The sequence below is a fragment of the Molothrus ater genome, chromosome 4, assembly GCF_012460135.2.
Source record: "Molothrus ater isolate BHLD 08-10-18 breed brown headed cowbird chromosome 4, BPBGC_Mater_1.1, whole genome shotgun sequence".
Lineage (NCBI taxonomy): Eukaryota > Metazoa > Chordata > Aves > Passeriformes > Icteridae > Molothrus > Molothrus ater.
In genome coordinates this window covers 13,877,870-13,903,705 of record NC_050481.2, presented here as the reverse complement: position 1 = coordinate 13,903,705, position 25,836 = coordinate 13,877,870, and the positions used below count along the sequence as shown (strand labels likewise).

The 25,836-nt window shown below is 36.7% G+C and overlaps 1 protein-coding gene across 2 annotated transcripts in view; it reads right to left on the bottom strand.

Annotated features, from left to right (window-relative positions):
• LRBA (LPS responsive beige-like anchor protein) overlaps window positions 1-25,836 on the bottom strand; it is a 368,959-nt gene that overhangs the window by 18,337 nt on the left and 324,786 nt on the right. For both annotated transcript variants that reach the window (XM_036381985.2, XM_036381986.2), the window contains 5 exons: window positions 23,356-23,445; window positions 20,051-20,243; window positions 17,298-17,360; window positions 13,993-14,148; window positions 10,431-10,598 (listed from right to left, as the gene is read on the bottom strand). In XM_036381985.2, coding sequence (XP_036237878.1) covers window positions 10,431-10,598; window positions 13,993-14,148; window positions 17,298-17,360; window positions 20,051-20,243; window positions 23,356-23,445 — 670 coding nt within the window. The remainder of the gene's footprint in view (window positions 1-10,430; window positions 10,599-13,992; window positions 14,149-17,297; window positions 17,361-20,050; window positions 20,244-23,355; window positions 23,446-25,836) is intronic.

The window sequence follows — 25,836 nt, the reverse complement described above, 5'->3', positions numbered from 1 at the left end:
AAAACTTTCTGGAACAGGTTCTCCATAAGTGGGGATTGATCTGCTGCAAGTCCTGGAAGTCATTCAGCAGGACTCCTCCCACTGAACCCAGGCCTTTTTGAAGCCCCTGGAAAGTATCTGCAGGTGAATAGTCGGGGTCAGAGTACACTGATATTTTAATATTTGCACCATCCTGACTTCATAAACTATTACTTAAATGGCAGCTTTGAAGTTTTAGAACACTGTCATTTTTATCTAATAATGTTCTAAAACAGGTTTATGAAGGGACTTTTTTTGTTTATACTAAAAATATAATTATTTTCTTCATATTTCTCTCTTTTGGTTTATAGTACCATTACCCAGTGAGTTCAAGAAAAAAAGACAACAAACCTAAACAGAAAAAAGAAAATGGAAAAAAAAATACAAGCAAACAATTATTTCAGTCAGAAATAGCAGCTACTGAGAAATTGTTGTAAGATAAACCAAGACAACTACATCTAGTTAAAACCTATACAGTATTTCATAACTTGGGCAAAATATAATCTGAGATGACAGGTTTCCTATGATAGTTCCACTTAGTTTGGCACATTTTTATATTCTTTTTATTTCCCCCTATTAAAATACAATTAAATAATTTATTCTAAACCTGTGCTGGAGCTATTAGATTACTTTTATAAAGGTAATTTCAAACCAATACTACCACCAGTAGCATATTGTACTGCAGAGATGTTTACCACCTTTACTTACCAATGTAACTGCGAGTGCTGGTGGCATACACCAAGTTCAGAGAATACATAAGTTAGCTGTCTTTTTACAAGTAACTCTCTAAACCAGATACTTTTTCAATGAGGCAGGCCATAACTCCAATATCTCCATGGTACTAGTACCACTACTAGAATTTCGATCCAGAAACACTTAAAAATATTTTCTCACCAAAGTCAGGATTATTGTATTGATCAAATAGCTTTTATAACATTTATGCTGTGATCTTATTCTAGACTATAAATTATTATATCTTCTGCACTACTCTGTTCTGTCTTCCATGGTATAGACTTTAAAGTGAATGGTGATTTTTCTCAGCAACCAACTAAGGTAAATAAATGTGATGCATTAGTACATCATCCCACAACTCCGTATATGGTGAACATTAAGATTACCATCTGAATGTAGTTCCTTTTACCACATCAACTATTAGTTACAAGTCATAAATAGATCATTGTTTTTTCTGGAACTCAAAGGTCTGTGTTGCATCAAGCAGTACTAAATATCTTTATCCTGCTGGAAATTCCATGCATCCCATTTTAGTAACACCTGAAGCTGGATACTGACAAAAGAGCAGCATCCAAACTCCTTCTGTGTTTCCAGTCTCAAAATACACACATGCTTGGTTGCCTCAAAACTTGCTCTACACTGCTTCTTTGAATTACTGATTGACAAGTCCTGACACACAATCTCTTAGCTAACTGAAAACAAGGATGATAGAAATGCTACACCTAATACCGTAGGACATACTTTTAGCCAAAACAAATATTTATGGCACACAAACTTACATGCTTCTCACTACAAAGCCACTATGGCTTTTTAGCTGCTTTCCAAACTATCTGTGAAGCTCTTTTCAATGAAGACCTTGTCCCCATAAGTATCTATGACACAACTTTTGTCATTATATAAATACAAAATTATCTGGCTTGTGTGCCAGCATTGCAGATTTCCAGATATACCAGAATTCATCCACCTGTTATTCCTCATCTTTTTTCCAGTTTAAATATGTGGAAGGTAGAACCATCATTTCTACGTGATTTACGGAGTACTTGGAGGCCTCCATACAATGAGGTTCAATGAGGCCTCAAACTCTTTGAGGTATCAATGTGTTACAGCTGAAAGAAGAAAGGACAGTGACCTTTTATGGCAGCAGAATTCAAGGCTCTGCTCTAGATTCACGCAGATGGCCCCAGTCCTTGTTACCTGTGAAGCTACAGGGAACTGTGGAACCATTTACAGCATCAGGGGTTCTGTCCACCAAGCTTTCATGAGGTTTTCAAGGCTAACATTGACTAATGCAATAAATGTTAGATAAAAGAATATTTAGTGGTTGCTACACCTTTCAAAAACATACTACGGATACTTTTTCCAAGCTTTGTGTATCTTCTCTATGATATACTTTGTACTGAATTGTACTTGTAACACACATAGAAAAATGTAACACTGTGCTTGTTAAAGCCCTTTAAAATAAAAAGAAAAAAGTAATCAATTTCTTTTTATGGTTCCACTTAACAAAACACTCCTGACCTATTTCTGTTTCAGTTCATATGTTGAACTTAAATTCACATTGTATTTTCTCATTATAATTTCAACAAAAAGGATAAAAAGATTATACTACAAATGAATTTTTTTTGCCTTCAAAATGTGAATAGGTATTTTTAATTTTTTATTATATAGTGCTTAGGATCCATTCCTGAGATCAGCTTCAACTGAATGCCAGCAGATGGTGCTGAAGGACTCTAGCTTTACATGCAACATTGTTGTGTCCTGCCATTTCTGAGAAACAAAGAATATTTGTTACATCTGTAGTAAAACAGTGTTATACTAACACTGAATTATTTACTGGCTATTTTTTTTTTTAAGAAAGGCTCACACAATAATGTATAAAATGTGTGCGTGGGTAAAAAAATAAAAGTGCTATTGAGCACCTAAAGGAGCATGTGCAGACTGTCCTAAAACTCAGTGCTGGAGCAACACTCTTTGCCAACCAGGCTGACTTCAGTAGACTATCGCATTTATAGCTGCAGCAATTTCAAACATATTTTAGTGTTTTGAGGCTCTGAAAATTTTTAGCTATTCTGGTCGACAGAAAGTAACAGTTAATAGGAGAATTTCCATTATTAACTAGCCTGCTTAGTGATTTATGGACATTTTGATACTCCTGCTACTTAGCACGATAAATGAAAAAGGAAGCACTAACAGGTAAGCTTTTTACAGCTACTTCCCAATTCATTTTTTTTTAAGAGAAGCTGCTGTTAAGGAAATTACGTTCAATTTTTAAAAATAATGATTAGACTTCTAAATGAATATTTATACTATAAACAATCTATGGAAATGTGGACCCTCATCTTCTCTACTACCATTGGTTTTGGAACAAATTTTGAAAATAGAAGTCCAGATCATGCAGACCTGGCAATCAAGACATAGGTTAATTTAAGATGAGGAAGAGGGAAGAAGGCAAAGATGAGTATTTTGGCTACTGAGTTAACAGCAGACATAGGACCTGCTTGAAATCAACGTGAATGTTCACTGCGTGCAGAGAGAAGCATCTCTGCAAATCCTCACAGAATCAAACTTTACAGGATTAGAGTGTCTGTGTCCAAAGAAATTATAACCCACAACATTATTCTTTAATCAACCAACACAAAGATGCTCCTCAGGTATAATTTCGAAGTTTCAATTGCTTGCATTGTCCACTTTAATAATAATGATGAAGTACTCACAAAAAGTTTTAATTTTCCAAGTGGAAAATGTCTGCAGCAGTTGATGAAATACAGATGCTTTAACTTTTACTATAATTACCAATACAATTAAAACTAATGATTTCTTTAGTTTCAAGATCATAGCTTTAATGTTAATAATGATTTATAATTATTTTATCATACATACACTATACATATTATATATATATTTAATAATAATAATGTATATTGATAAAAGTCTTGCAGGTATTCAAATATTTATTTAGGAATTCTAGCTAAATAAAAACCAAACAAAAATGCAGCTTCTTTTAAAAGTACCCTGGATAGGAACAAGACTGTTTCTCAGCAAGACAAGAAATGTGATCAATTTTGAATCCTTTGGGAGATTTTGTACTTTATGAATTTTAAAAATTATGCATTTTAAAAATTTGCATCTAAGGGAGATATTCTACACATTTTCAATAGCAAAACTGTTCAGTGAATCTTCCCAATTAAATCTTAGTTAAATACAGTAATTGTATTTTTAAATATGAAATCAGGCGCTTACATTCACGTAGGTCCTGCTACACAGCTACACCTCTAAACTCATTTATTTCCCACACTTCAGAATACCTGAATATAGTACCCTCTAAAAAATATAAAGCTATGCAATGAAAGCACCCCCATAGTCCTCGTGATGCAAATGTGATACATACAGAGAGTAACATTTTCTAGTTTTATGGGCTAACATAAAAGAGGTAATATAATTTGTTTTATTCACATATGTGTGGAAGATCAATGCAATAACTCAGAAGAGAGCCCATTACTATTAGCAGTAGTGATACTGTTACACACGACTGTACATTTCATAGCAGTGAAGATTTTTATCCATCGAGCCTTAATTTCCTTAGCAAATAAAATTTCTAATTCAAATATTTTGGTTTTTTTTCAAAATATGAAAACTAAAACCTAATTGTGAGCACATTCCTAGATACTTGAAAGCAACGGAACCATATTGTCATATTCCATTAATAAAGTCAAGAATAGCAGAAAAACACTTTAACTGGGCTATAGAAATGCCTACCATTTTTTAAGCACAAACCATTTTAGAAGCATAAACAATACTAAGACAAATTCACCAGCATAAACCTCCCCTTCAAGAAAGTACACCCAAACAAAATAGCTACAGTGAAAAACCCCAAACCTTTAAGACACAGATTTACACCCACTAACATTCATGATTGGCCTCTACCTTGTCCATGTAGGTGAGGGATTATTACAGAAAACTGGAGAAAATAGGATATTCCAACTACAAAATCATGTGTTGGTAAAGGAAAATCACAAGTATGTGTGTAGAAAGAGATTTGGTGACCATTTTTAATATATAACAGCTAGAGATGACCTCCTAGATATTATTATAACCAATACAGCAAAACAAATATAAAAACACCTTGCTGAAAGGAATTTACAGGGAAGTGGCAAAGATATGAGAATGTTCAATACACTTTATAAGGAAGAGATCAAGGACAAGATAATTCCGGAAGTATTTTGGGAAAACAGGTTTCAATAAATACAGAATATCCTTCTGTAAGATCTCATGGGCAGTTAAGCCTACAGAAAACAAAGGAAAAGGTAAGAAGTGAATGCAGTACAGGGATAAGACAGGCAAGATCCCAGCTGGCACAACTCAGAGTTCTCCAGTGACTTTGACACAGGAAAGTCAGGCAGAAAGATCAAAATAAATAAGGTTATTTCTGAAACACTGTAAGCAACAAGGTATGAGCAAAGAGACAAACCCCAGAGAGCCACACACAGATGAGATGTAACTAACAAGGACATGAGAAATAACATTCTAAAACCACGAAAATATGCCAAGTTTTCTCAAGAAGTTGGTTTGTTATTCGGGCAAGCAATACCAGTAGATGATGCCACACAAAGTACTTCAAGAAAAGGTCAGCAGCAGTCAGACAGCAAACCCAAGTAAAACCAGCAGTGAAAACTGTTGTCTCAACTAGAGAATGAGGTAAATGTTTGGTACTCAATTGGCCTGATAACAGTGAGATGAGAATACTGTGACAATGAATAATCCCAGAGTTATAACAATTGTTTCAGGAATATTGGGTCGGGTTCTGCAAGACTAAAAAAACTTTTGTGTTATTTAAGAAGCAGGAAAAAGAAAAATTAGAGAGTAGTCTGCTTAATCCCAACAAACAGAAAAAAATACTGGCAGAACATTTACATTTTTATATATACACACACAATTTCCTACAAGAAAACAAGGAGATGAGTAACAGCTGATTTGGATTTGTTCTAAACAAATCATGTCAAAGCTATTTTTTCCTTGCAATGGCAAAGAAACAGGACATGTTCAGGGAGACATCACATATTTTGACTTTAGTAAGAACTCCAGTGCTGTTCCATGTGAGCAATTTCTTAAGGAAAAAAGGGAAGCACACATTGAGAAGACACTATTATATATTGGAAAGCTATATTCTGAAAGCTATTCATTGTCAAAATGGTAAATGTATTGATGGGCATTCCTGAACTGTGTACTAGCTAACATTTGCTTTAATGACCAATTTAATAGAATAAGACTGCAAAGTATATTTGCAGATACGAGTTGCTGCAAGGCTGCTGCAGGACAGGATGAGAATTCAAAGTAAGCTTGACAAATTGGAGACACAATCTAAAAAAGAATACACTTCAGAAAGTTTAAAGATGAGATTCCACAGCTAAACTACAAAGAGAAGGAGACACAAGTGAATAGATTCTTCAGAAAACACTGAAATTCATACTAGCTCATGCCCAAAAAAGAATTGACAGTGTCATGGTGTTTTGAAAGAAACAGATATTCCCCGGGGATGTGTAAAGTCCTGGTCTGTAAAACAGGTTGTTTTCTACTTATTACTGGAAAGGCTTCAGCTGCATTCCTGTGTCTACTTTGAGGAAGACAGTCAGCTGAAGAGAGAACACACAAAAAAAATTAGAAGTCTGGAAAATCATGACTTATGGCAAAAAACAAAGAATTGACTTATTAAAGTTGGAGGCAAAGAATTGTAGGTCATGGCAATCCAAATAACTGGAAGTAGCTGCAAGAAAGAAATAATTGTTCTCTACAAAAGGAAAAATAGATAAAAGATCATAGAATGCAACTGCTGCAAAGAGAACTGGATACTAGGCTGAACACTGGGAAAAGACTGCTAAGGACAGGGCTTCTAAGGCCCAAAAATGTATTTGCTGTAGTTTTTAAGGGAAGATTGGACAAACATCAGTGGAGATTGATTTTGGCATAGTTAAGCCTTCATTTGGAAAAGAGAATAGATCAGGTGACCAAAGCTCCTGCCCGCCCTGTTTCCTATGGTTCTGTGATTACAAAGGAAAATTCAATCCCCCAAACTAGGAAATGTCCAAACATCAGGAGTTGCCACTTGAGCTTCAAAGAGAAAGTGGGATCTGAAAGTGATGCTCACCATTTGTATGGAAATGAATTCTCTCATCTCTTTTCTCCAGCCATCACACAATCCCTCTCCCCACCCCCCACTTCTTGCCTCCCCTCCACCTCCACTTCCTTAGGCTGGGCAAGGACAAAACACAGCATCTTTCCACAGCCCTCTCCCAGGAATCTACACACATTCTATCACACAAGTCCTTGTGCATAATGTCACATCCCCAAGTGGTGCCTTGGAGCCTCTAAATATGCAGAAGCCAACTTTGTGTGCCACAGATCACACATGGGCTCCAAGGAGTACCAAGGGGAGGGCCATATCCTCTCCCTCCTACCTCCCCCAAGCCAGCCACATGCCAAGGAGAGGAAAGGAAAACCCCCTTGCACTATGCAAAGTGACTTTACATCTCCACAGTAAATTATGCTAATTAATGTGAAAGCAAAACAGCTCAAGGCTATTCCGAAGGATACAACTACTTCAGGTCCTCAGCCCTGCTCTGTATTATTTCAAGGCTTGGTCAGAAATTGTCCCCAGAAACATTTTTGCATCAGAAAAAGGCCTGTGCTCCAAAGTGAAGTAGTGCCATACGTTTACGTTTTCAAAACAAATTAATTTAGAAAGAGGAAAACTTTACATTTGATCAAAGAGCATAATGAAATATTTTTTGCATTTCAGGTTTTAATTTGAGAAGGAAAAAAATGATTTAACCTAAATGTAATCAAGCTGTTTTGTGAAGAATAAAATAGTTTCCAGCAGATGTGTCCCATGTATAGAAATTTCATATCTCTGAGACCTCAATTTGTCAATTTGGTTTACATTCATCAGTGCATTTGAGAGGTATTGGGGAGAAACTAAGTAAGATAGTGAGACTCCATAGCTGTAATTTCTTTAAAAAGTCAGCCTCAAAGTTAAAAGCTAAATTATGTAAATAATTAGTATTTCATTAACCTTTTTCTTCTGTTAAACCTAAACCCAGAAATTTTTTTCAAAACAGTCAAGCTAGTTCAAGAATTGTCCTTGATAAAGAATATCAAGCTACTTATTTATCATCTGTGCCATAGCCCACCCGGCTTATCAACTTAAGTATCATTCTAAAATATGATTATACAGAGCCAGAGATCCAGAGCTCAGTTCTCTGAAAGTAAAGAAATCAGACAAGTAAACTTAAATAAAATGTAACTGGTGGAATAATAGGTGCCTAATGGGATATTATTTAGAGTAGATGGATCATATCAGCCTGCTGGCTGATGTACATCGAGGCAATAGGTACTATGAGAGAAGGAAAGAAACACTCCCGGGTTTATATCACTTTTTCTTGAAATTACTCTGGCACCATGATTTGGTAAATTACCATCAGATGCACATTGCTGTGAAATCGTCTTAAGATGGACATTACAGATAATTAAATAGAGAAGAAATATCAACTTTGAGAGTATGAAAAATTTCAGTGAATAGTACTCATTGAAAGCATGAATAAACTATATTTTGAAGTAGAAGGATCATTAGCTTCAAATACAGAAAGACATTAGACCAGGTAAATATCAACATCCTGCAAATGGATGGAAGTTACAGCTGCAGTAACAGGGCTCAAAACCCAACAAATCTGCTGGTGCTTTCCATTTCTGACACAATCAGAACTAAGCAAAAACAGTTCCTTTCATTTGTCTTTTCAAAAAAAATTTTGTCTGAACAGAGAAGGCTACAGACAGCTATTTCTGGGAAAAATTAAACACCCCAGATTACCATCTCTTTGAAGCAGGAACTGTCTATACTCATGTCTAGGACTACGTATATTGCCACAAGGTTCCGATTGATAACAGAGGTTTCTAGGCATGCTGTATCACAAAAAACCTCACATAAAGGCAGCTGGTAAACACAGGAGCCATTGCAAGTCCCTAGAAGTCCAAGTCTAATAGAACTACAAGCACAGAGATTTACCAAGTACCTACTGAGTGATTTTAAAGGGCAGCTAGGATTGCCTGGCATTGCCTCTGAAAACTGCAAAATTCTAATACCATAGAAATCTGCCTTAGAGAAGACAGTCAATAGATGGCAACAAAATGTACATATTTCACTCAAACAGTAGGTACAGAACCTCAGCAAATGATCTGTTAGGGTGATCAAGGAGCTTATAGCCTCAAGGTCTTGTTCACACAGCAGGCAACCCTGCCAAGTGTGGGACAAGTACAACTTCTCAAGGCACACTTAGGAACCTACAAACTCTTTGGAGTTTCCAAGTTTTCAAGGTCTGAAAAAATAACACAGAGTTTGCATTTTCTTTAAATTGATAGACTGCAAAATATGTATAAAGTATTCAAAGAGATTTTTGTTTCCCCCTCAAGCAAAGACATATTTATATAAAGATGCTCATAAAACTCTGCTAGCCACTTCTCAGAAAGCCTCCCATCTCTTGAACAGGACTGCTTGGAAGGATAACAGGGATAGTTTTCACACATCCTCTGCCTTAAGATTCTGCAACTGTGTCAACTGAGGTGCATCTTCTTCAACTTTTGAATAGCTTTCACAATCAACATCATATAATTTGCAAGTTAAATTCAGATATTCATTCTGATAATAATTAGTTGTGCTTCTTCAAAGTCACTCACAGGATGCAATTTTCAGTCAAGCCACCTCTGTGTTTCAAATTCAAATAACTCAAGATGAGTAACAGACTGAATATGGAACACACAGCTTTACCAAACTGATTAATTTGGAAGATGTCAGGTATTGTTTTGATTATATAAAACTGTGTGCCAGTCATAACTGCAATACATGACAGATCTAATACCACTTCTTGCTTTCCAGATGTCCATTTTGCCCTCTTCAGAGCAGTTTTTACTATTATTTAAACAGGATGAGAGAAGACCTGAAATGAATGGAAGAATACTTAAGAAATACTCTTCATGTGATAGAATATCACATTTTCTTACCCCTTCCCTTCAGGGAATTTTATTTTTTGCTGAACAGGACCTCTGTTTGGCTATGATGTGCCCCTAAATTTATATATATAAGCTCTCACAAGAGGTCTTGAAAGCCCCTCATTCCTGTAAAATGGCTTACTCCAGGCTTTTTTTCAACTGCATATCTGCCTTTTTCTTTGCTTTGGGGATCAGAAATTATTTGTGTGTGTCTGTGTGTGTGGAGTGAAACTGGCATAAACCAGTAAAGATCACTTTCTATCTTTCCTGTTTCATAATACAGAGTTGAACAGTCATAGTGGTTCAGTGTTTTTCATAGAGTTAAAAGAGAGCATTTTCATGAATAAAAGACAGGAGTCAGGAATTCCTGGGAAATGGTACAAGATGGAAGAGAATAATTACTTTGGCAAGTGCAAGGTGAGTTTGAGTGGGAAAGGGTTAAAACTGAATGAGGCTGGAGCAGGGTTACTCTGCCTTATTAGTTTGGTTATATTCTTGCACTGCAACCGTTCAGAATGCCTTGTATGTGATTGTGAGGATTGGGCACATAGCACCCTACCTAAAATTCTGTTCTGTAAAGTGTTTGCTCAAGGCACTTTGAGACAACCTCCCTATAAACCGGGGTTTTTTTGGTTTTTTCTTACCTCTTGGGTTATCACCAATGATGTTGGTTTTGCCATTCCAGTACCAGAGCAGCAAGGTTGCATCCCGGGATCCTGAGAGGATGTAACAATTCCCTCCAATGTAGGACTCGGAACGGGCCAGACAGGTCACAACATCCCAGTGGCCAAACACTACTTGCATCAGTTTACCTGGAACACAGCAAACTGATTCTTTAAAAACTGCCCTCTTATCCTAAGACAAATTAAAAACGTTATAAAGCATTTTAGAAATGTTTTCTTTAACCAAAAAATAAAAAAGTTCAAAATAGAACTGTAGTGGGGAGTACTATTTTCTCTTTATTTATTTGGTGGGAACTTAATTAAAAGTGCAGCAGTCCTTACAATCCATACAAAAAATACTTTCAGTCCCTCAATATTACACTTTATTCAAAAGTCTAACTGGATTTGCTGAAGCCCAGCAATTGCAGTTCTTGAAGAACACACACACAACTTTTCTCATGCACCTACTCAGCCCCAGGTAGTTGGGGCCAGGACAAATCCTGTACCCAATCACACTTTTGTGAAGTGTGATGCCTCCAACGTGTGACCCTGGCTTTCTCAACCCAAATGACCATTTGTTCTTTGGGCTGACTAAAGAACAAGGAGGAACAGAAGGGAAAAAGTCATGGCTTTGGAAGGATTGAAAAGACAGGCCAAAAAAGAAACAGGAAATACAGACTACTGCATTTCTAAATATAAATAAATAAAAATAAATTAAATTAAATGTTCTGAAAAGCATTTAAAAATATTAAGTAGCACAGATCAGTGTTGGGGCTTAAGCATATTTTTATAAAATATTTTTTTGCATGAATTAAAAACTATTGGTCCCTTAATATGGGTAATAGGGAACACTTCACAGCCTCTTTTTAAACAGTACAAAGGCACTGTATTTGTATCCAGCCACTAAATAACAATTAATGGCAATTAAATACTTAAGGGAGTGATTCTGAGGAAAGAACAAAAATAGAGTTTACAGCCCAATTTATAACAAGATCAAAAAGGTAATTTCATTAAAGTAAAAAAAAAAAAAAAAAAAACCAGAAAAAAATCACAACATATACATTAATTTCTACCAAAGAAGTACTTCATGTATTTTAGTACATGAAGAAAAAATAAAATAACAAGATGCAATTTAAAGGAAATCTGTACATCAGGTTCAAAATCAAATACTGAAAAAACTTATAAGGCTGCTCTAATCTTCCAAGGGCAATTGTGAGATGAAGAGCTACCACATGAGCCATTTCTGAGTGGACAGGGCAAACCCCTGGCTGCACTCTTACTGTGCATACCCACCCTGTAGTGCAAGGGTGAGGAACTCGGGGATCAAATAATTATGTGATATATTTTTCTGTTGTATTGACATTACCTGGGATAATTTATACTTCTAGAACACAAGTTTATGCTATAAACATCACTGAATTATAGAGATCTCCTTCTCAATTATTTCTAATTTTTTAGGTTCTGGTCTAGAAAACAAGCATTTTACAAGGTTATTTCTGCCTTTCTGCCTGGTTATTTTTATTTTGTTTTGTACAGCCTAAAATCCAATGAATTTAATCAAAACGAGAAATAAGATTTTGCTATTTTATATTGCTAAAAAAAAAATTACTCATATCATAAGAGTTCCTCAAACTTTCCTGTTTCCTTTAACATGAGTTGTCCTCTCTACACAGTGATATCAAACTTTTTCATTTGCACTCAGACATCCCTTTTTGACAGAACAAATTTTCTAGTTAATGTTTTATTTGACAGCTGCTGCTACAAATAATTAAAAGAAAAATAAGACTCAAGTCTGCAGTACTGAAGCTAAAACACTGTCTAGAAGTCATTCCCACTGCTGGAGGAAGGTTTTATTGTGCTTCTGCTATATTGGCTATGCTGATAACCCATGATTTAAGTTGAAAGTATTTCCTATTAAAAACAAACAAACCAAAGATCTGATAGGAAAATGGTTCCTTTTTTTTGTGTAAGTGCTAAAACGTAATTGAATTCAACACTTGTGATCACTTGCCTTCATGCATTACTGATCACATCATCTTTTCCTGCTTGATGTTCTGTTGATTTCAAAATATTTCCCTACTTTATTCTCATTTCAATTTGAAGCAAAGTAAACTACATCTGAATTCACTTCATTTAAGCAAGAGTTGCTATACTGACAAGTAGAAGAAATAAATCTGAAACTTTTCTGACAATGGTATTTTGGTTTATACCCTGATTAGTTATGGTAGTAACAAGGTGCCTGGTGAATCTGCCATACACAGAGGAAATAACTTAAAGAGTTATTTGTAGTTCAGGTTAATACAGGGCAAGGCTACCAAAACCATACAAGTTCCTTCCATATGTGTAAATGATATAATAGAATTGTTTCTCTATTCATATAAATCAAGCATATACACTGAATATTTATTACTGCTAGCTATCTGAAGATCCACTTTAAATTCACAGTTCTATGTAAATTTATTTTCATCAATGAGAAAATTAACCTAAGAAGGGTCTAACAAGATGTCTGTATAATGAATTGTGGGCAGTCAATATTACATAAATGGAACTTCTCCTTTATACTTAAGGCTTTAAAATTGTAAAAATGACAGAAATACTGAACTACACCATGAGATCTAAAGTCTTAAAAGATTTTCATTAAAGACCAGTCTGTTTTGTCAGACATTTTGGTTTGCCGAGTGTGAAAAATGCTGTTAACTAATATATTTAAGAAATTATGACACACATGCAGGATATTCCCTAGGGATTAATAACCTACTGGAAAGCTTGATGGCACACACCCATTAACCACACAGGGTCATTAATCCCAAAGAAGTACCTTGCAGTGAGGTCACTATTTCCATTATAAGATAATGAAAGGGAAAAAAACATACCTAGTTTTTCCTGGGGTTCCATGGCTTTAAATTCCTGTAGCTCTTACATGGAAAGATTCTTTTCTATTTAGCATGACACATGCATGACTTCAATGCTTTGGACACACTCCAGCTGACAGACTAATTTAACTACTGCCCATTATATCGATCAGCTTATGCTATATAAAAGAATTCAGTGGCTCCAAATCAATTCTAGGATGGCATGGCTTTCAAAGGCTTTCATAGTATTCTTTCACCAGATTTCAAAATTTCTCTTCTTATTCTATGGTACTTGCCTGTATTTCCTGAAAAACCCCAGTTCTCTGGTGCTGAAAACCAACCAGAGTTAAATTCATGTAAATACTTTAAGAATAATTAACTCTCCTGATATGCCAGGCTTCACACAAACTCACCTGTGAAAACTACAGTGCAAGAGCAGACATCCCCTGCCCTGTAAGTTTGAAGTGTGAAGCTCAGTCTAAACCAGAGCTCCTTCTCTCACATGTGCTATCATTCCCCAAAAATGATAGCACACAATACATGGCAGCAGTAGGCAAGGAAAGATTTGACAATCATTATTAATAGGGGAATAAATACACACTCCACCCCTCTTCCTTTATTTGAAACAGTAGGCTGATTATGAACAGAAAAAAAATCTTTTAGGCTCTTTCCATATTTAAAAAATACATTACCTGAGTCAGTAGAGTAAACACGGAAACTCTTGTCCCAGAAGCCACAGACCAAGATGTAACGATTGTCAGAGGTGATGACAAAACACTGAGAATGCACCTGAATGCTTTGGTCTAAAAGGTCAGTGATCTGCCTCCTGTGCATACCTGTATTGCTGGCTGAAGCAAAAAACATACACACCAAGACATTTTAGCATCCACCTTCACAGAACAAAAGCACAATTTAGAAACTTACATTCACACCAAATACATTCCTCACTTCCGTTACTTTTTTTTTTGTGGCAGGGACATTTTCTTTCTAATTCTACTTTAAATTCTCATTACACTTCTAGGCACAATGCTAATTCCTTGTAGTATATATTCTAAAATAGAAGAAATCCCCTTTTTAAGTGACATGAGGCTGAGAAATAAATGAAAGATTGAACATAGAAATGTAATAAGATTCCTTCCCTCCTTCTTGAAGTATAAGAAATTAAAAATTACAAACAAAGCAAAGGAATGTAATTATAAGAATACAGAAATCACCTAGTGGCTCAAATGCAGCACACAAAGGATCACGGTTTTAAATTTTACATCAGTTGTTTTTCATTGCAAGCAGTGCCATTTGAAAAAAGAAAAATTTCAGTAAACATCACTACTGTTCAAATTTTTTTAAGCATGGCACAAAAATTAACCAGTTTATCTCCACAATTAACTTTAGGGTTGGGAGAGGTTATTTGCCCTATTTTGATCACTTAGTGTTTTATTTCCTGAGATACTCTTGCATTGGGAATGCATAAAATGGACAGGAATCAATTAGTGAACACATTTGTCATATTATATCTTGTCCTTAGATTAATAAGGTGTGCAGATATATAGATAGATATATATATATATATATTTATACACATACATAGGTCCCACACACATCAATCATGAAAATCCTACACTGTAGGAAGAACTTTCAGAGTGCTTTGCTCCTGAGGGAACCTGATGTCCATCCTAGGCAAGTAATTTCTCCTGGGTTTGTCTGCCAACTGCTTGGAGCACTATTACTTCCATCCAGGTGGTCTTCCAGACCTAGCTCTGTCCTAGTCCAGTGCTCTTCTTCACTCTTTGTTCTTTGACTCCTTTCCGTTCTCACAGACCAGCTACCTTCCAAGCCTTGGGCTTATTCCATTTACTCTGTGTCAAATCTTTCATTTATTTATGCTTTTGCTATATTTAAAATGTTGGTAATGTCATGTCCATATGGCCAATTAATAATCTAGCAAGGTGTTGCCACTTGCTCTCTGCAGGTAACACAAATGTGGCCTTCACTGATCTTGAGGCCACTTAAAGAGTAACAGCACCATGTTATAAATGCACAGTGAACTGCTCTGTATGACAAAATAGCAGCAAAAGAACCTCAAAAGACATGCAGATCAACTAATTCAGTGAGGATAATGCCTTCAAAACACTTCACCTCAAAAAGAGGTCTAGGGTCTGTGTCATATCAGACATTGCTGTTTTATGTCTTCCTGTGCACCAGGAAAATGAGGAGGGCAGGAATCCCTCCTTACGACTGGGACAGCAACAAGATTCCTGCTATAACCATAAAAGTGTAATTTTGTGGTCCTCTTAGGTGCCATTTCTAGGTAAATGTGTCTAGCCACAATTAAAAACCTCTAACATTACCTACATAATTACTTGCTTGCACCCAATGATGCTACTTAGCAATGACAAAGAAAGCCTTACCCCTTTTAAACAATGTCCAGTGTAATCACAAGGATGATTTGAGATCAATTGTAGGAAGAGAATATTAAACCATTTTTCAGAATGTGAACATTAACTTTAAAGGTCTCTGTACCAACGTGATTTGGGATTTTTTGCTGTAATATTTATTTACACTTCTAAGATCTACTTGATAGCAGACTTTAAAGCAGAGCACAGATTTCCTGCTCCAAACGTTTTTTGGATAAAATCTGTTTCAGGAAGGAAAGGAGAGTTACAGCACATGTCTGCCTCATAATAACTCCTGCATTATTCAGATGAGGATTGATTTCAGAAACTCAGGAAAAACACTTTAATTTTATCAGATCTATAAAATGGTTTCATATGCCCCCACTTCTAATCCTAGAGCTTACCCAGCAAAATGGCTACACAGGAAGAGTCTATATATATAGACAAAAATATTGCATTTCCTACTGGGATGTGCACATTAGTTTTGAAATGAATTTTCACTGTCTGACAGACCTGTCATTCTAACCTATCCAGGCAAGCTCATCTTTGCTCTGATTTTTCCATGCTTCTATAATTGGCCATACCCCTTTTCCAATTAAACCACACTGAAACAGCTGGTTTTTAAACTAAGCTCAAAGTCTAACAAAATTGGGGGGCACAGAATCCTGTCTTCTTTGCTCCTATCCTACAGCTAGTTTGTGTTTTGGTGTTAGGTACTTAAGTTTTTCTTTTCTCATCATGTTTAAGGTTCCATTTGCCATGCTACAGACTCCAAATACGCACTCCCCAAAGTTGGGCTTGTAATGAAAGAGCTGACCAAACTCTAACCCTGCTAATTGAAAAATCAGCTCCATATAAACTGATAAACCTCTATAATAAAAAGTCATGAATTGCATCTACTACACTGAGTCATTAAATAAAGGAGAGACATTCGTCCACCCCTTTTTAATAAAAGAAAAACATACACAAATTTAACTGGTGAAGCTGATCAAAAGATGCAATACCTTTGAAAAATGAATACTAATATCTCAACACTAAACCAGAGTGGGCAATATATTTCAACTTTGAAACTGCCTTGCAATTACACATTAATCCCCTCAGCCTGAACAGCAGGTCTATGAAGAAAGGATTGATCTCCTTTAATGATGGAACCCTAGCACCATGGTTTTATTTTTCACAACACGGTGCAGTTAAGAACCCCACTGTTATTATGAAAATTTCCTCAGCAAAGGAGCTCCATCACATTACCAGTGCACCGATTCATCATAACGTGCCTCGCTCCTGCTCATCAACAAGTCTGAGTGATGAAAAGATCCAATATTATCCTGACAGTACTTCATGCACATTCTCAATCACACATTATTACAGCATCCATATTAATTTTCACTGACACGCGTCCTAGGCCTGTTCAAATTAGGCAAACCAACGAGGGGGAGTTGATGAAATACCAGCATAGCCACAGCTCATTGCATTCCAATTTGCATGCAAATGGTTTATCAGGAAAATTCCATTCCCAGCAACCAGCAAGTGAAAAACAACCGTAATCTACACTTCAGGGCCACCATACAGAGCTTAATGAATCGCAAAGAGAGAAGGAAGTGACAGACCTATGAGAGGATCGATTTCCACTGGCAGCTGGTAAGGCTGGTCTTGTACAGCACCTTGATGAGCTGGAATTCAGGAAAGAAGATTTTAAAACTTTGCATTTTTTTTCATACATGAAGCCACATATATTTTATAAATCAAAGCTATGCCCTTTTTTTAACTATTCAAGATTCTTCTGCATCAATTGAATGAAAAACAAAAAAAATCCAGGTGCTTTTGCAGGCTGCTTATTAAACATTTATTTTAGATTAGGGCTATTCTGAATGTATGCCATCGGCAGCAGCTCTGGTCCTGAGCCATAAGCTCTAGCAGATGCTTTACTGGCAACCTCTCCTGTCGCAACAAAACAAAATTAAGTGGTAAAGAGGACTGAAAACAAAATGTGACAACCATCTGCTGACTGTAGCAAATACTATTTTCCTCTTTACTTTTTAAAGGACTGCTTTGGACAACTGAAGCACAAAGGACTTTTTTTTAAAAAGTCAGTTTATGATACAGAGAGGGAAATCTCATAGTCATCTCATAGTCAGCCAGTATTTAAGGATTCATCCTTCAACAAAACCCATTTATTTGCTAGTTTGCATAGAAGTTAATATATTAACTCTGCCAACCCACATTTCATCTGGGCACCTGACATACCAGTAAAATGTTTATGTACTGAATTCTCCTGCAGGGGTAAAAAGAAACCTTTTTTTCCACAGCTTCACTACAAAGAAACAAACAAACTGCTCTCCATCCCCCCTCCCCCCCACCGCCCCCCCCCCTCCCCAGCAGCCTGCTTGGAAGAGAAACAAGAAATAATGGCTAAATATTTACACATATGATTTTTCTACCTACCATCCACAGCTTAATATAAAAATTAGTGTCAATACAAGGATTTCTTAAATAACTGATTAATAAGTAAATTCAAAGTTCTACTGCAATGAAACATCAACATAGAACAAAACAGGAAATCTGTGTGACAAAAAAGAGCATCCTGCTGGCTACCAGTGCCATTAGATGTCAGCAAAGCCACCAAATTCATATTCAAAGGCAGGAATGGGCTTTTTAATTACACATTAGTGACAACTGGTCACTTGGCAACTTAACTTTTTTATCATGATGCCTCATTAACAAAGACAATGCTAAGCCCACAGCAGGGGATATAGAGCAGTAATGATACCTGCCCTCTCATCCTAGGAGATCCTATTTTGGTATAAAATTGGAAGTCAACAATAGCAAAGGCTCAGGAGTCCACAGACAGATTTCTTAAGAGCACAGTACTCCATTAACAGCCTGCAACTGATGTGTGTTCCCACAGAAATGGGGTGAGGTGAGTTTTTCTTGAATATTTATGGTTGGCTTCTGTTTGTCTAATGGCAAGACAAGTATAAAATGCCTCTAAATGAAAAAATAGCGACTCAAAAGCACAGCTTACTGTTCTCCCTTTCAGAGGTGAGGGAAAAGCCTGAAAAATCTGAAAGCTGTGTTCAACTCAAACCAGTTACTATTACACTCACCAAACTGGTTGATTGCTCACGGATCATCAACCAGCAGAATTCTGTTGAAATCAAAACTGACTCCTACCACTTTTGAATGTTTTCTTCTTCCCATGAGTTGTACATTCACAAAGGCCATTTTTTAAAAGCCTTGACTATTATATGCCCACTGTCACACATCCAAGCTATGAGAGGATACTGTCATCCTCCTTTCGGAGAAATCTTGGGAGCCCTGTAAATAGTTCTTGCTTCAACTTGTTATCTTAGACAAGTCTCCCTTCCCCCCTTCCTTCCCACCTTTCTCTTGAAGTGTTTCTCGGGCGGGTGAAATAATACATAGATGTTTCTATTTGAGAGGTAATTTGTAAGAATTAGGAAAAAAGTGTGGGAGTCATCTGGCTTTTTTCAAAAAGGTATCAAGGACCATAGGTCAAGATTTCTTAGTAGGAATTTCAACCATGTAAGTGTTTCTCTGATGCAAGTATCTTCTATTTAAGTTATTTTAGTGGAAGGTCATTTTTCCCCCCTTTCTTAAAAAGCCTTTGACCAAATATACTGCACTGCACCAAAATAAACCTCCTTTGACAGCTTGGGCCTAAGACTGTCATAGTCAAGGAAAGGAAGATGGATGTCTTTAAGATTGGAGAATATCAGAATTATAAGTGGAATTATATTCTCAAGTACAGCACACTTTTAAAGGAAAACTAATTTTATTCGTTGCTGTGCAAATGGCTATTTTGTTTTCCTTTCATACTGAGACTACATAAGCACCTACATAAGTAACTTTGGGATGTTTAAGATAAGACTTATCATATATTTTATTTTCTAATTCTCACGGAGTGGCTTTAACAGCAGAATATCGAGTTTTTAATCAAGAAAAAACTGTCAGAGAAGATTTCAGGCAAGTTCTACATGCTTTAAAACTGCCTTCGACATGATATGGTTCAGGCTCTCAACAGACAGAACAAGAGGAAGAATGTGCCTTTATTGTGACTAAATAGTGATAGACTGTTTTTGTCTTCGTGCATGGTGCCTGATGGCCTGGAAAGAAACATATTATTTTTACAAACCTTTGGTGTGCTACATATCTTGCTGCAATAGCCCAGATTGCCTTTCTAAGGAGAAACTAAGCCCACATGTGAAGAGCCTGCTGTGCCAATGAACTGGATTTGCTTTTTCCACTTTAAACCCACAACAGTTCTGCAGCAAATTGTGACCAGACAAGAGTGCTGCTGGATGGCAGGGGTTTCTTAGGCTCCTTGCTTTAATGTACTTACCAGGGAGGCTGTGCCACTTGTTCACAGCAAAGAGCCTGTTGGCAGTGACCGTGATCACAGCGGGAGTGGCCAGGCCAGGCTGGGTGTTGGCAGCCACGTGAGTGACCGGGGAGTTGGACGGGAACTTCAGGACCATGATAACATCCTGCTGGGCTTGCTCTGTGAACATCAAGGGGCTCTGCAGGAGGAGATACTGTTGAGTGCACACAACAAGAACCCAAATACACGGGAAAAGAGAACACGGGGAGGAGAAGAGACAGGACAAGAGAAGGAAGATTGAATTAAAAACCACGAGATACAATAGAAGCTGCAGTAGAAAAGCAAATGCAATAATAAGTGGAAAGGCTTATGGAAATAACATTTTAGGCAGAAAACCTTGCCTGCACCCTATTAATCTTAGGGCTTTGTTGAACACAGGGTGTCTGTATACAGACTTTGCTACAGATCACAGCAGATTAAACTAAAAGTTTTTCAATTGCCTATCTCTGCCAAAGGAATTCTCCTTCATATCTGCAGAGACAGCATGTCAAGAAAAGCAATGCCAAACTAGGAGGGAAACACAAAAAATAGTGAGCAAAAGAAATTCCTGCTCCCAGAGATTGTCTCAAGTTGCATTAAATTGGCAGACTGTTATTCTTTACAAGCCAGATGAGAACATGAAAGAGCATTAAAATAAACAGATACACACATACACTAAATATATGTTCTGTGTATATTTCTGGCGTACAAAAATAAGATTTATGAATGCAAAGTAGAAGACTTCACTGCAAATGTGTTTCAAAAGACAAACATAAATAAATGCACTTGTAAAATGGACGTGATTACAGACACTATCCTGCATTGTTTCCAGAAATGCTAAAGGAAGGGAATGAATCCAGACTTTCATTTTCAACATAATTTTTTAGGTTTTTGGTTTTTTTAGTTTAGTAATTTGAAAAGTTTATTAACTTTTTAACTAAGTTCTCTAAGAATACTGCAAACATCAAAACAAAATATTGACGATCTGCATATCAAACGGGAGGAGAAAAAGCAACATCTGATGGGTTTATGACTGTGTGGTACATCTGAAAAAAAGAGAACCCCACTGAAATCAGAGGTACAATCATCATGGTCACCAGTAGCCACATTGCTGAAGTATTTGTAATTTTCTAATAACCAAATTAGAATACTAATGAAGTGTCCTTGGCTATTCTCCACCTGCAATATTTCATTACATATATGTGTATGTAAGTGCATACATTTAATGTATATTTATACAGAACTAATAAAAAAATTAAATACATTTGCATTTTTATTATCACTCCTTTTAAAAAAGTTATTAAGAGTACTTAGAAAAACATATTGCCCTATGAATTCCTATTTACAGTCTTGCATAAAGGTGTAAATAAAAGCAACTAATAAGCTACCCAGACACCCTTCTGAGCAAGTGGCTAAAAGCCAATCAATATTATGAGTTAATCCTCCCTGGATGCTCATTCAATTAAAGGTGTCAGTAATGCCTCATCTGATGTGGCCTCAATTAAATCCAGCTATCTGATGGTTGAAAACACAAGGGGATACAGCAACAGCAGCAAAACCAGACAAATAGGCAGCCTTCGTGTGACTGCTAATTACTACACCTGGTGTATATTATGGCTTGTGCACTTAACACAGCACGTGGTAACTTCCAATTCAGCTGTATTCATGCACACACGCACACGAAAACAAAACTCAGTAAATAATGCAACTAGAAATAATTCAAAATTTTGACAGGAAAAATATCCCTGCTGTATTTCAGCTCCAGGAATACTTTTAAAACCACTTAGTATAGTGCTATTATGAAAACATGTATTAATATCCACAAAACCAGCAAGTGAAGAACTAAGGGCTTTTTTTTCTGGGTGTACCCCAGCCCAAAAAACCACAGGAGTTAGAAACAGCTAACTCCTTAGATTTTAACTTCTTCTATTACATACTAAATCTTCACTAATTCAGCATCATGAAAAATATTATGATGAAACCACACAAACTGCTTTCTGGTGTCAAATTTATTTATATAACAATGGCTCTGACTAATACGTCAATAGTCAACTTCTCAAGTTGCTCCTCTTCCTGAAACAAATCCCTTTAAATTAGAGCAAGCACTCTGTGCATGGCACCATGACAGACAGACAGACATATGGCAAGTGGCTGCATGAAGGGGAGTACCTGGGCTCCCCAATATCCCTGTTAGCAGGGCTCTTCTGAAACACACACACACATGAGTCCCTGCAGTGTCTGCTGGCCTGGGACCTGGGCATGGGGCACAGGCAGCTGAGCAACTCTCAGGTACGACACGTGATGCATTTGAGAAAGACCAGTAGATCAGTTTATCAAGGAAGTTTACACTTCTGAGACCCCTGCATCACAAGGTTTGTAAGCTACTTGGGAAACATTTCATGTTTCTGTGTAATCTTTTAAAACCTTCTGCACTTCAGATATGTTTTTAAATTAATAACCTTAGTCTGCTTTCTATTTTCTTCTTGCATGTCCTGTATGACATGTTTATGGTTTTTGGGGTTTTTTGTATTGCAGTGTAAAATGTCCACTCTAACAATAAGGGAACATAACCTTTTGAAAACCTTGGGAATTAGCAGACCATTTGCTCCACTTGTCAGAATATCACTTAACATCTTTAGTTCTGGACCTCCGACAACACAAATGATATTTTAAACACAAGGACTGCATACAACATGATATGAAAAGTGATCAGTAATGTAATAATAGTTTGTAAAATAAAATTATATTAGACACAAGTAGAGGTAAAAGGGAAAGCATGTTAATGCTCACTGCCTGGATTTTATCACCCTAGCTTTACTGCAAAACACATTTAGTCACATTCTTTGCTATGTAAGTTTCAGCTCATGAATTCCTATTAATCCTGGTTTTAGGGGAAAACCTATGCCTGGGGGAAAAGACAAGGAAGTTCCACCTCCTAAATCCATGCTTCTTGGGGAATCTGCCAAAGATTAACTAAATTGTCTCCACAATGACTGGCTCTCACCTGTACAGGTATGGTATTAACAAAATCAACTGATGAAGTATTCTTAGATTACACTGACAAAAAAAAGCTACAATAGAAATCAATGCAATCCTTTCTGCAAAAAATAAAAGAAATGGTTAAGCACTGCATGCAACTCATACCAAATCGTAACTCATCTGCTGGTTTTAATAAAATAATTCCACAACCACATAAAAGCAAAGTGAAAGTGTCCAGTTCCACAAAGGTAAGGCAGCAAAGGCAGTGAGCACAATGGCAGATCACAAAGAGTTAACATGGCACTTACCACCTGCATGGCAGAACTTCTTGGAGGATGTGGTTCTATGAGCAGTTGGGAAGGGGTCTGTCCAAAACTTCGTATTTGAGCTTCCACCGCCTGGAAAAGGCACAGGCAGGTTTGCATGTTAAGAGGTGCTAATTACAGGCAATAGAACCATAACTGTCACCTGAAAATGTCATTCCACACTTCTGGCTTGTTTCATGTTGAAAATCAACCCCGTGTGTTCACTGTGGGGCTAAGTGCTTGGCACTGGTACTAAGAATGAGGTAATCATTTTAGTACTGTGGATGCTATTTCCATGAGAAACTCTGCAAAACCTCATCCTGCTCAATGATATTAAACAGAAACAAGCTATTATAATCAGAAACCCTCTTTATTGGCTCCATTTTTCCTTTCTAACACTGGCTTATCCTGTTTGCATCATAACTCAAACCCAAAAGTTAACTTTTAAAAAGTTTCTGCAGGTATTAAGTGTTGTACGCTAAACTCCATTGCTTCATTTCACAGCAGTAACTAGAAGGAAATCAATACCAAGCTTTTATTCTTACTTCCAGGTTTATTCAAGAGTAAACAATGTTAGGATGCATTAAACTACCAACAGCAAAACTACAGGAGAACATGAAGGCATAACACAAGGGGGTTTTTAAAGTTTATCTGTATCTTCAGCAACATGCTTTAGTACTTTCTTCATTTTCATTTCACATGAAAATATTATGTTTAGTGAATTCTTTAAAATAATTATGCTGAAACCTGTGAACTCATACTTCTTGCCCTAGGCATGTCCAGCTAATTTTCCATGCTGCCACCTCTTGGCCCACTAGTTTAAAGATAACATCAAGCAGCCAAAATTCAACAAGTTACTTCTTGTCATGTTGGTCCCCTGCACCATGCACAGAAACAGGCTGATAGTACAGAAAATCTCAAATCATTCACCTTAGTTTATATCTCTTTCATTGCGAGCTTAACTAATCACCCTGCCTTTGCTGTGGACTAGCATGCAGTACATGGGCTGATGCCTCAGGTATTTTCCCCCAGTTCTTCTTTTTCATGGTTCAATCTTCCTCAATGCTCCTTACACCTACATTTCCTGGTCTATTTTAGCCACTACTTAAATTTTTGAGACAATGGAATAACACCAACGCTGACCTTACTCTTACAAACAACTATTCTTATATGATTATGAATACCATTAGTAGGACATTCTCCTGTTAAAAAAATAACAAAGCCAAAACTAGAATGCACCTGAGACCTTAAAATAATCATCCTCTTGATAGTAAACATGCTATCCAAAACACTTGACCTTATTATATTTGGCAGGGCTTTTGAATATCTCAACTCACCAGAGCAGGAGTCGAAATTAGTCTGTGAACAGATTCTAACATTTGCCCACTCTGGGAAGGACCATAATCTTCAAAGAACTGGTGAAAAAGTTATCAAAAAGCTGGCTGAAATCTGACACACACAAACAGTGTGATGCAGTGAGCACTTTTTGAGGAACAGCAGTATCAGACTCATGGAATACTAAAGCTCAGTGAGACCACGTGAGTCTCCTTCCTGCTGATGAGACACACCACATTAAAATTCAAATCGGGGGGTTTGTGACTCAAGATATCAAGGGAATCACAAAAACTTTGAGGTCTCTTAAGACATGAGGCATTAACAAATGAACTGGTCAGCAGCCCTACCCTCTCCATAAAATGCTGTTTGTTTCAAAACATGCAGATTTTAAAAAGATGTGCCCAAACTTACTTGCAGATTAAGCAGCATATTTTTACCAGCAAATGGGAATTCTGCCCTGCACTGAGGGTAGAACCAGAAGAATTCAGGAAAGAATATTCTTGAAAGACAACTCCCATGCCTTTCTTTTAGGACTGAGAAAAGATAAAGCAAGGAAATAATGAGCTTTAGATTTATTAATTTCCTTGTTTATTGACTTATGATCAATACAGAAACTTTTGTTCCCAAATGCTCATGTTCAGCATTTAAACAGAGTCAGAATTTTTATCTCAACCTTGAAATCTGGTATGTCTTTTAATGCCCAATACTACCTCTGGAAACTATACACTTACATGGTGCCAACAGTGAGGGAAAATGATAAGAAGAAACAGAAGATATCACATATTGATGCACAGTATTTCAATACATTTATCATTAAAAGAGCTCAAACTGATGTAGAACAAGTATAAAATACGGTACTCAACCCGCCAGTCAAGAGGGACTGTTTTCACATAGTGTCTGTCAGACCTGGTGAAGCTGCTGACCAGTAGAACAATGGTTTTTCCAAACCCTGCCTCAGAGGATCACAAATTCTCCATTTTCAGTCTTAACAGACACTGTTTATGATCTACCTTGAGTTTGTCATCTTTACTGGTGTCTTCAGAAATCCAAAAGAAATTTGAAGAACTGTTGAGTAAAGGCAACAACAACTGGACAAATATGTCTAGACATAGTGGCTAGACTTCAGAAAAAAAATCTTCTGCATTCTTT